The sequence below is a fragment of the Kogia breviceps genome, chromosome 11 (assembly GCF_026419965.1).
Source record: "Kogia breviceps isolate mKogBre1 chromosome 11, mKogBre1 haplotype 1, whole genome shotgun sequence".
Classification (NCBI taxonomy): domain Eukaryota; kingdom Metazoa; phylum Chordata; class Mammalia; order Artiodactyla; family Physeteridae; genus Kogia; species Kogia breviceps.
Genome location: NC_081320.1, coordinates 97,590,084 through 97,602,823, shown reverse-complemented (window position 1 = coordinate 97,602,823; position 12,740 = coordinate 97,590,084). Strand labels below are relative to the sequence as shown.

The following is a 12,740-nucleotide window of genomic DNA, read 5'->3' as shown; positions in this document are numbered from 1 at the left end:
CCAATTTGATACTGACATGACCACCATTTCCATCTTACACTGCTCATACATCAAATTCAATACTACTCTACAAGCAAGACGCTGTGTACACCTATCCGTTTTCAATGCAACGGGAAGCACCTTTCATTCACTCTCAAGCTGGGGTTTAGATGTGAGGGGTAGCGGGGCGGGACAGGCCATGCAGTTGGCATTTCCAAAGGAAAGAGGCAGGTGAAAACACTGATCCGAAAAGTAGGCTTATAAATCCATCGTTTTATTAGAAAATAAAGAATAAAATGATCTTAAGAAACACGAAACTATTACAGCAGGAGACATAGGTAGGAAAGTCATATAAATTCTTGCAGATGTTTACAGTAACTAATGAGTTTTCTATCAGGACACTGCAACAAGCCTACAGATGATGTTATTCATTTCTCAGCTTTCTCATATTCGCGGAGTGCCACCATGGACCATTCTCTACCACTCATTTCATCTTTACTGTGCGACTGCCACCTACTTTCTCCACAACTTTCAACTTACCCTAATTTTTCTACCCAGTTTCACTGTTATCTTCTTTCCAGCACAGGATTCTGCAAATACACTCCCTTAGGTCAACAGGGTTCCCTAAGTCTGTTCCAAGTTACACTGATATGACCAAATAACAGGCACCTTAGAGCATTCCGGGTATGTGCATAATTTTTTCAAGATCCTGCAGTGGATCTCCATTTTTTACTCAGAGTAAAAGCCAAAGTCCTTACAAGGGTCCTCCTAAAAGCTGTCGGTGACCCGCACCCCCTGACCTCCCTGACCTCATCTCTCTGGCTTCCTTCCGCCTACAGAATCCCCTCCAGCCACACCAGATCCCTGCTCTTGCTACTCCCCAAACATCCCAGGCACTCTCGGCCTTAGGCCCCTTGTCCAAACTGTTCCCTCTGCCTGGAAATGCTTTCCCTAGATCCCTACTTGGCTAATTCTCTCTCTCCTCCTTCAAGTCTTTGGTCAATATTTCTCTCCTCAAGGAGGCCTACCCTGAGCCTCTCGAGCACTGTGGACCCTGCACCACTCCTCCTCCCCCTAACTCTGCTTTCTATTTTTTCCATAGCACTTGTCACCTTTTAACATGCTGCAGAGGTATGTGTTACAGAGACCGCTTATAACTCATACCTCCCTGATAGAGTAATAAGCTCCTCAGCTTAGGGATCTGTGTCTGTATTGGTCATGGACATCTCCAGGCTCCTACAATGGTGCCTGGTCCATAATGGGTGCTCAATAACTATTTTCTGAATAAAGGAATGAATTCTAAGCTTTCTCCCATTAATTTCTCTCATACCTTTGCATGTTGCTACGAGTCTGGTAGCAACAATAAAACAAAGAAGTAACAAAATATATAAATAGATAAACTCAAAAACAGTCCAACATGTCTAGTTTTCATGCTTCACTTTTCTCCGAACAACAAAAGTAGGCATGATTTGCAGGTATATCGAAGTAAACTAAAAAATTCTGCCCTTCACCTTTATTTATCTTTAGGAAACTGAATTTTCCAATCAATTTCCACAAAGACAATGAATAAAAATAAACAATGCATAATAAGAAATGCATGTTTAACTGTAACATTACATGTTTATGGCATCTTTGTTCATGGTTTGAAGACTCAATCTTCACATTAAACCTGGCAAATATACTGTTATTTATTTTATCCAGTTAAAATATGATTTCTATTTCAGATTATATATTTTTTTTTTTTCAGCACAAACCTGCTTAGTTTCCTTCCCTATATGGAGAATTATTTCATGATTTTGCAAAGAATTCGATCAGGTTTTTTTTGTTTTTAAAGATAAAGATATTGATAAAGTATTGAACCCCTGAATAAAGTATTTACATTATATATACATTAAGGGCAAAAGTGTCTTGGGGGAAAAAATGGAAATAATAATTATACACAAGACAGTAATTTAATAATGGTGGGATGATGACAACACCAACACCTACAGAGAAGTCACATCATATCAAGAAGATAGAATTTCATTAAGATTCTCAACTATATATAAAAAACACTAAACGAGCACACATGAAACAGTATTGGGAATAAATATTTATAGTATCTCAAAACCTAAATTAAGAAAAAATCATCAGTACAAAGAATGTACTTTGCGCTACAAAGGAGAGAAGACTTCTTCGCAAATCTAAACTAAGTACTGTCCAATTTTTTATGCTATTCAAATTCATAACTTAAGTCCACATGCAAAACAAACAAGCCTGTGCATAATCTGGGCCGCATAATGGGGTAGGGAGGGGTACCAGTAATCATCCAGAACTTCAAGGAAAGAGGAAGGCGGTTAGTGAGAGCTAAACAGAGGCATGAGATAACTAGAAGTGATAAAACTAAGCTTATGAAAACTTTGGCTGAATATCAGGAAGGAATATCAGATGGTATGATGTTTGATTATGAAAAACGCCCTAAGTACAGAAATATTGCTACCTGAATAATTTAAAGATACTGAATTTAGGATAAATGTTACAAACTAGATGTCTGTAGTGTCTAGTCAGCAAGTAGTAACGTATTAAATTGTTTGTAAAAAAATCAAAATAAAGGACCAAAACAAAGTATTGTTTGGTAAGGCATTATCCTTATCACAAAACTAATTCTGACCACATCATCCTAAGTAAAAGGCTAGTTGAGCAGTGTCAAAACAGAAATTTGAAACATTATCTTCATGAAAACTATTTAAATTGATCTTTTAAAAACCTCTATCATTGCTTAAAATGCTCACTGAAAAATATCAGAAATAAAGTTTTATACTAAAATATCTCAATAGTGTCTAAAACTCTAATAAAAGTAGACAGAAAATCTTTATCTACAGTTTTTATTTTACTCCCTTTCTTCTTACTAAATGTATGTTAACAAAAAAACCCTCAAATGATCTAGACAAAAGCTTTTATTTAGCTCAACACATAATTGCCAGAAAATTACAATAATTGTACCAATTAAAATAATCTTGAATGAGCAGTATGTCATCTTAATGTTCCAATGGTTTACAGAGGGATATACTTAATTAGCTGAAATTGCTTTCCAGTGTTAGTATCAAATGTCATTTGTTAAAAGTTGAACAATTTAGAAAATAATTTAACAAAGCAATTTTACCAAACACCAAGAACCAACATTTTCTTTTTCAGCTGAATAAATCAAGCAGATGTGTCATCAAATTGCTATAAAAATAAGTGAGGCTTTTTATGGATTAAAAAAATTTTACTACTAGTGTTAAAAATACTATTTTCTGATTGTTTTCACCAAATCAGATTTCTTTAATAAAATAAATGAATATCAATTATATATACTGCTTTTTGTCTGTTGTAAATAACACTTTTTATTATTCAAATGACAAGCAATAGCATTAAGAACTCAACTATGGTTAACTAGAAACAGTCATCTAAGTTATTCTAACATATTCCAATATATGATTTTTCAATGTTGATCAAATTGGCTGCCTATAGTTTTTCATTAAGAAATCATCTTAAATTACTTTGTCAATTCCTTAATGAATTCTCAGATTCTTACCACATTGTCTTTTTTCTCTTCCTTAGACTAGCTACAAAGCAGTCTTTGTAAGTATTTGCAGGCATATAGGACACAATTATATCTTAAAAAAAAAAAAAAAGGCATCTCAAAATCACCCTGAATCCAACTCATTCATGGATGGCAGGCCCACCAAGAGCTGAAGTCCAAAATAAGAGATTAACTTAATGGCAAAACAAAGTTCCCACTACCTCATTATACCTCCAATATATAACAGTCTATATTTATTTGAACAAAATAAAATATTCCCCCTACAAAAATTTACTCCAAGCTATTTTTATTATATGATTAAAAATACCCCCCCAAAAGCATTTCTTTGACAAATGTTCTACTGATATATTAATGAACAGGGTGAAAAATTATTATCTTTAAACTACAGGTGATACATTATTGTAAGATATATTTTAATTAATTAAAAATATAAATTTTGAAAGTTTCCTTGAATATTAGGAAGTCATATAAGCTTGAGGCTCAAATGCTGGAAATCAGGGTGAAAGTGTTAAAAGATCAAGTAATTGCCTATTAGCAAATAACAGTAGTTTTAGCCTGAAAAGTTTTCTATCATCCATAAGGCAATGTTTTAGCCTGATATTGATAAAAGCCTGTTCATTGGCTGTTTGAGCCATCACATTTTTACTTTCCTCCAGTTGTTTCAAATATGTATGTTTTACCTTCAATCAGAATATAAGTTCCTCAACACTTGAGTATTTAGGGACAAAAGATATGTTGTATGTAACACACCCTCTAATGGTCTAGGAAAAAAAAAAAAAGGGTGTGTGTGTGGGGGGGTAATGGTGTATTGCGGAGATTCATGCTGAAGTATTTAGGTGTGAAATACACTTTTGGATGGTCTGGCAAAAGGAAAGTATGTACGTATGTGCGTGTAGATGTGTGTGTAAGTTGCTCGAGGGCCTAAGATGCTTTGTACAGTTGTCTATGTACCCCACCTGCTCAGCCAGCCCCTGGAACGCATGAAAGTACAAAGGACAACAATCTAAGCCCTGACCCATAGTAAAAACTCACACTAAATACACATTAAATGAAGAAAATTAACTAGAATGGATTAACAAAAATCAAGGGAAGCCATTAGGTCTCACACCTACTCATCTTCATTTCTTTAAGAAAAGAGACAAGATTTCAGGAAGGCATGTTTTATTCCAATGATAATATCTAAGGTGAGACTGAAATACTCTTCACCCTTTTTATAGCTTTTGTCTTCCAGCGACCATCCCAGCAAAAAAGTAACTAGAAAACTACAAAACCATGACTTTCTAATTTAAATTACTGCCAATGATAAGTTAAAAGCTCATTTTCATAAAAACACGCTCAATATTTTCTATATAGTTTGACAACATGCAGAAGAAATAAGATAAGTTTTCTGCAAAGAAATTAGACACTGTGCATTTTTTAAAATTTTTTAAAATATATATGATTTTTCACGTGAATAGCTCATTAACCCAAGAGTTGCAGATTCTAATCACACTTGACCTCATTGATGGACTGTCCATCTTACTTCCTACAGGATCAGAACTGGCTAACTTGACTTCTTGGCATTTGTGGATTGCAGGTCTTAAACTACTAATGAACACTGCACCGTCTGCACCACCTGCTCCGTGCCTTTTAGAGGCACCAGCGGATTCTAACATTAGAATCAATCAATCAGTAAAGTGTGGTTTGTGATTCCTCCTGCCACCATGAAACAAAATGGTAGTTTTTTTTAAAAAAAGCTTTCAGTAGAGCTAGGTATATATACATAATGATTTTCAATTACACGTGGCACGTGTGTAAAGGTTACTAAAACCACAGAAGTGCACTAAGGAATACAGTTCTTGGATTCATTTAATGTAAACTATTTAATTTAATTTAATATTTCATTTACATGTTCAAAATAGTAGTTTCAATTATACCTCGTTTTATACAATTGTATAGTTCCCTCCCTTGTATTATATTTTTTCTAAGAGGTATTTTTATTTAGAGTTGTAATTGAAAACTTTGAAGGTATTAAATATTCTGGTAAACAAAAGGGATTATAAATTTATTTATTTATTTTTCATATATATATATATATTTTTTTTTTTTTTTTTTTTTTTTTTGCGGTACGCGGGCCTCTCACTGTTGTGGCCTCTCCCATTGCGGAGCACAGTCTCCGGACGCACAGGCTCAGCGGCCATGGCTCACGGGCCCAGCCGCTCCGCGGCATGTGGGATCCTCCCGGACCGGGACACGAACCCGTGTTCCCTGCATCGGCAGGCGGACTCTCAACCACTGCACCACCAGGGAAGCCCTTATTTGTTTATTTGACAAGAAAGTCAAACTCTTAAAACTTGACATGCTTGACATTTCACTAAGCATTAACTGTATGTCTTTCCAGAAAAAATTAATCAATTTCTTTACCAGAAGTAGATTTAAAAAGTTACTTCAACTGACTGACTATAAGAGAAAAATAAGTTGTTCTTTTTATTGTTTTGTAGACCAATTTATTGTTCTATAAAAGAAAAATAAATTGTTCATATAGTTTGTAAATCCTTTATTGTTTAATGCAAAGAATGTTTTCCAGCCAGTATTCACAGTTCCCCAAATCCTCCAGATATAAAGCTGTGAATATACCTGCACTAATGATTTGGAAAATGTAACCTCCTTAATATTCTATAGACACTTAGAATAAAAAATAAAATAGAAATAAATAATAATGTTTTAAGGTTTGCATTTTGTATATATAAATAACATAGAGCTAACAGGACTATGAAACATTTTTCATCATATAGGTTACACTGAGAAACGAAGAATATAGACAAATAAAGTTGTAAATTTTACACAATGGGATATATACCTGTGCTAATACAACTCCAAATTATAACGGAATCAATGAGAATGATTAGTTGAACCCAGAACTTTACATTTTATACATTTTGTATTCATTTTGCTTTATATGCATTAACTTGCTTCTGAAAAGTCAACTCAGTCTAAGATAAATTTAAATATAAAGAGGTCAGATAAAGTACCTTTCATAGATGGTTTTTAATGTCATTTGATCTGGAATACCTTCAGTCTCTTCCAAATATAATATGAGCCATGAAGTTCGGTATGGCCACTGCTCAGTAAGGTTGATCCAGCTAGCAAGCCTGTCCCAGTTGAAACTTATCTGATTGGCTCTCAGTAATCGCCCTTTAAGGAATACAAAAAATGTTTTAAATTAATAGACATGTAACGTTAAGCCAAATATTCTGTATATTCAAAAATAATTCAACTTTAAATGTTCTAAAATTTGCCATTTAATTTACACTACAAACTGAAACCGAGTATTTATAATGGATATGGCTTAAACACAACTCTGTTTAATTCTAAAGTAATTTTTTTTGTGATCTGCCGTTGGTGCTATACACTGCTTTGATGACATTTATGCAGGCAAAAATCTTTCAGGATGGCATGTCAGACGGTCTCGACCCTACCCAATCATACAGCAGAACATCAATGCACCCATGATGAGCCCCATCCTCCTACGGAGCTTGAACAAATCCAAATATGCTAGTCCACTCGTTTATTATGGGTAAATGTACAATCCCATACACTTTCACTTTTATGTACTAAGGGTGGCTTATGTAAGTAATCTATCAAGTGAATAATAATATGTTTCTAAAAATTTGTTTGCATATATTTTAAAACTGTCTATCACCAGGGTTTTCTTAGGGCTCTAATTCAGTGTTCTACCATTGGGCATGCCTACGTTAGGACACTTGCAATCCTTGAACTTTCAGAACAGATGACTTGTTTCATTGCTTCATCAACTTTTCCTTGATCTCGTTGGGATTCTGAACTGCTGATATCATTGCTTTTTAGTTTTAAACATTGTCAGTTTTCTTTCATCATTATCTAGACTAAGATATCTATTTGTTTTGGTTCAAATATGAATCATCCCTTTCCTTACTACTAACAGATGTAGATTTGTAGTTCCCCATCCAATTCTTCCCATATCCTCCGACCCTCGTTCCCTCAGCAAATCTGCTTTCATGGGCAAACCACATTACCATCACCGGATTCCTCTTTCCCTAGAAAATGGGGTCTGGTCTGCTAAGTCAGTGACAAGGTCTTTACCTTCAATCCAAACAAGCTACGGTCACATGCATTTGAGAGCTAGAAAAGCTCACTGACGTATCACACTATATGGATATATGACACTAACGGTGGGGATAAAACGCTTAACAGAAGAGATATGATCCCAGCCTTCATGAAGCTTACACTCCAGTGGGCCAGACAAATAAATCAAACAAAAATCATGAAATGACTTAATCACAAACTGTGACGAGAGGAGATCTACCCTCAGTAGAGTACAAACAGGTTAACACAGAACTAAAAGTTTAAAAACCTAGGCAACTAGAAGCAAGGCATATTAAAATGTGCTTGCAACATGGACAACATACTTCTCGAACTTTAAAAGATGAAAAAACCAGTGAAAAAAACTTTTAGAACTGAATTGGAAACATGGGTTAAAACAATATGTGAACTAATTTTCATCCCGTAATGATTAGGCTTGATCCCCCAAACATTTGTGGGAAGGCAATGAAGGCTTCAAATCTAACTACAGTTGCTCTACTGAGTTTTTAAAACTCACTCATTCAGTATGTTAGTTACTGATGACAGACATAGAAGGCTTATTCCCCACCCTAAAAGAACTCAAGAGTGTACTGGAAAAGATGGATAGATAAGAAAACAATTACAATCCTAACAGATAAAACTCTACTGGAGATACACCCATATTGCTGTGAGAAAATAAAAAATGCACCCCAAATCCAGAAGCAGCACTTATGGGAAGGTTTCCTTAAGAAAGTAACCCCGAGAACTAAGCTATGCAAGATGAGTATGAGTCAATCTGATGAGGAAGGGCTGAGGCAAGGGGAGAAAGTTAGGGCAGTCAAACAAAGGGAACAGCAAATGCAGTCATGAATTCATGAAACTAGCAGATACAGAGAACTGAAAAACTATTTTAAAAGTGTGAGTGCTTAAAAATAACGTTAAGTATTTGAAGTGTTCTAGCATACAACAGTTAAGAAATAAAGCAGTAGCGGGGGCTTCCCTGGTGGCGCAGTGGTTAAGAATCCGCCTGCCAATGCAGTGGACATGGGTTCAAGCCCTGGTCCGGGAAGATCCCACATGAGGCGGAGCAACTAAGCCCGTGTGCCACAACTACTGAGCTTGTGCTCTAGAGCCCGGGAGCCACAACTACCGAGCCCACATGCCACAACTAATGAAGCCCACATGCCTAGAGCCCATGCTCCACAACAAGAGAAGCCACCACAATGAGAAGCCCACGCACCACAATGAAGAGTAGCCCCCGCTCACAGCAACCAGAGAAAACCTGTGCACAGTAATGAAGATCCAATGCAGCCAAAATTAAATAATTTATTTTTTTTTAAAAAAGCAGTAGTGGGAAAAAATTTTGCTCAATGTATGTGTCTAAGGTTATCTTTTAATATTATCCTCCAAAATAATCCGATAAAACTAATTTTAAATAAAGCACATTTGATAAAATAAAGCACAATTTTAAAGTAGGAAACCACTTAATTAAATACTCACCAATACTTTATATACTAAAGTCCCAAATTATTTTCTGATATTAGTTCCATCCATTATATACCTTTCCTAATAGCAGCAACCATTTGCATAGTGTTCAACAGATAACATTATACATTTTTACATATAAGGGAATGAGAGGTACCAGAGGCTAATCAACATGCCCAGGGCTCAAACTCAAGTCTTCTGTCTTCAAATTCTAACTAAATAAATTATTTTTATCTATTCAAATAAATAAAATGTATTTCCCTATATACATCTAACTAATGGTAGCCAACTGAGTGAAAAATTTATCATGAAAACTATCAAAAATCTATTAAAATACAAGTTTAAATCTGTAGGTTATTTTCAACATAATACTTTTATATTTAAGCAATGAAACTAGTGGCATTAAGATGCTTTCAAAAAATGAAAAACTTACCTAGAATCTTTCATTTTCAGGCAGAGCTATATTTGATGAAACAAAAATATTTCTGATGTAACAATCTAGAAAGACTGCTTTTATAGTCAAAGACTAATACTAGAGAAATTCTTACATTTAAAACAAGGCTTTAGGAAATATCTTTGGTTCTACTCCAAAATGTGTACACATCATTATTTTTTTAATGTGTATCTAAATATCAGCTGTTAAATGATATTATCTTGCTCATCTTTAGAGTGCCTAAAGATGTCTAAATATAATACAAAGTCCTTACCAGGGATATGGGGTTTGTAAGGCCCACAGTGAACTGGCCACTGGCTATTTCTCTGCCATAACTTCCCACTACTCTCCTGTCTGCTCCCCAAACTCCAACCAGACTGGCCTCAGAGTTGGGATCCCACCTCAGAGCATTTACACTTGCTGTTCCTTCTGCTTAGAATGCATTTCTCAAGTTATTTGTAAAGTTTGGTTTCCACTTCAGGTCTCAAACTCATTCTACAACAGTGTCCCAGACACTGTCCTGGGTATGGAGGAAAGAGAAAATAATACACACAAAAATCTTGGCCATGTGGGTCTAACATTCTACTGAGGGGAGACAGACAAAAAACAAAATAAGTAAGTACATCCATGTGTTAGAAGGTGATCGATTCTATGGAGTAAAATGAAGCATGGAAGAAAGGAGTACGAAATAGGGAGGTGTCATTTTATATAAGATAACAGAGGGATGGTCTCATTGAAAAGCTGACGATTAAGCAAAGACTTAAACGAAGGTGAGAAAAGCCATTAGGCATCTCTCCAAAGAAAGATCCTTACAGACAGAAGAAATAGCAAGTGCAAAAGCCCTTAGGCAGGATCATGCCTGACATTTTCAGGGAACAGCAAAGAGGTTGGTAAGGACTGGAGGAGGAAAGTAGATGAGGTCAGAGGTAGGGAAAGGGGTGGAGAGAGACAGATCAAATGGGCTTGTAAGAAAGTGTAAGGACTTAGATTTTTATTTTCAGTAAAATAGGGGCACATAATAGAGCTTTTAACAGAAGCACAGCATGATTGGCTTTTATTCTTAAAGGATCTCTGTGGCTGCCACATGGAGAACAGACTGTAGAGAAAAGACAGGAGCAGGGAGACCTGTCAAAAGGCTATTGCTGTAACTAATACAGATGAGACATAATGGTGCATTGAATAAGGATAGTATTTTAGAAATGGGAAGAAGTGGTCAGATTCTGGATATAGTCTGAAGACAGAACAAAAGAATTTAATGCAGACTGGAGAAGGTATATGAAAGAAAGATATCAAGACCTTTTTTCCAAGTAAATGGAATAAGATTTGCATTCACTCAGAAGGTAAACTATGGGTGGATTAAGTTTCTGTCACAGGATCTGAAGTTGATTTTTGGACATGTTGTGTAAGACGTATATCAGACATCATCAGATAGCAATTAGGCAACTGGAGAGCAACAGGGCTGAAGAGATGTATTTGAGAACCTTCAGCATAAAGATGGTACATCTGGTTTAGACAGAAAGAGAAGAACCAAGGACTGAACCAAGGGCACTCCAATGCTAAATGGTAAGCGAAGATGAGGTTTTATGGCATTTATCATTACATGACTTTACATCTTTCTGTTTTCCCCCAAAGGGTAAGAATTTTATCTTGTTCACTGCTTATCTCCACAATACTTAGACCAATACCTAGCATATCTAGACACTCACTATATATTTGTTAAATGACGACATAAGTATTACTGATAATATACTAAAACATTTCCATCGTAGAACATAATCAAGTATAATGAGGTCTGTGACCTCACTTAAAGGCATTAAGTTATCAAAAATTATGAATATACTTGATACAACCTCAGTTGCAACATAGTTCCATAGCATGCACCCAACATTAGTATAAAAACAAATTTCTGTGTAACTATCATAAGAGAATTAACACTGGTCAATATTACAAAGTACCATTCAATATCATGCAAAGAAAGAAATACATATTTTACAAATATTTATATTTAAGTAAGCATTAACATAGTGGAGAGCAGAATTCCATGCAAGGAATTTAGTCACAAGGCAATAATCCTTAATTTTCTTGTCAATATTTTAATTTAAAATGTCACTTGAAAACGAAAATAGAAGTATAAAAATCTGAATTTCAACATTTTAAAATATAAGCTAATTAAGACATCCTATGTTCATGGATTGGAAGACTTAATATTGTTAAAATGTCAATATTAGCCAAAGCAATCTACAGATTCAATGTAACCCTGTCAAAATCCCAATGCCATTTTCTGCAGAAATAGAAAAATCCATCCTAAAATTCACATGGAATCTCAAGGGACCCTGAATAACTAAAACATCCCTGAAAAAGAAGAACAAAACTGGAGGAATCACACTTCCTGATTTCAAAACTTACTACAAAGTTACAGTAATCAAAACAGTGTGATATTGGCAAAATGCAGACATACAGACCAACAGAACAGAATAGTGAACCCAGAAATAAATCCTCACATATATGGTCAGATGATTTTTGACAAGGGTGCCAAGACCATTCAATGGGGAAAGGACAGTCTTTTCAATAAATGATGCTTGGAAAACTGGATATCCATATGCAAAATAATAAAGTTGAACTTACCTAACACCATATACAAAAATTAACTCAAAATGAATCAAGACCTAAATGTACGACTTAAAGCATTAGAAAACATAGGATAAAAACTTCATGATATTGGATTTGGCAATGATTTCTGGACATGACACCAAAAGCACAGGTAACAGAAGAAAAAAATAGACAAACTGAACTTAATAAAAAATTTAAAATTTTGTATATCAAAAGACACTATCTGTAGAATAAAAAGGCAACCCATGGAATGGGAGAAAATATTTGAAAATCATATATCTGAAAAGGGATTAATATCCAGAATATACAGAGAACTCCTGAAACTCAACAACAACAACAGCAAAAAAAGTCCGACTCAAAAATTGGCAAAGGACTTGAACAGACATTTCTCTAAAGAAGATATATTAATGGCTAATAAGCACATGAAAAGATGCTCAACATCACTAATCATTAGGGAAATGCAAGTCAAAACTACAATGGGATACCACCTCACATCCACTGGGATAGCTACTATCAAAAAACCAGAAAACAACAAGGTTGGTGAGGATGTAGAAAAATTGCTTGTTTACTGTTGGTGGGAAAAACTTC

The 12,740-nt window shown here is 35.1% G+C and overlaps 1 protein-coding gene across 21 annotated transcripts in view; it reads right to left on the bottom strand.

The window, feature by feature from the left end:
• Positions 1–12,740, bottom strand: part of KIDINS220 (kinase D interacting substrate 220) — a 98,609-nt gene that overhangs the window by 39,725 nt on the left and 46,144 nt on the right. For all 21 annotated transcript variants that reach the window (XM_067008194.1, XM_067008207.1, XM_059078431.2 and 18 more), the window contains one exon: positions 6,556–6,718. In XM_067008194.1, coding sequence (XP_066864295.1) covers positions 6,556–6,718 — 163 coding nt within the window. The remainder of the gene's footprint in view (positions 1–6,555; positions 6,719–12,740) is intronic.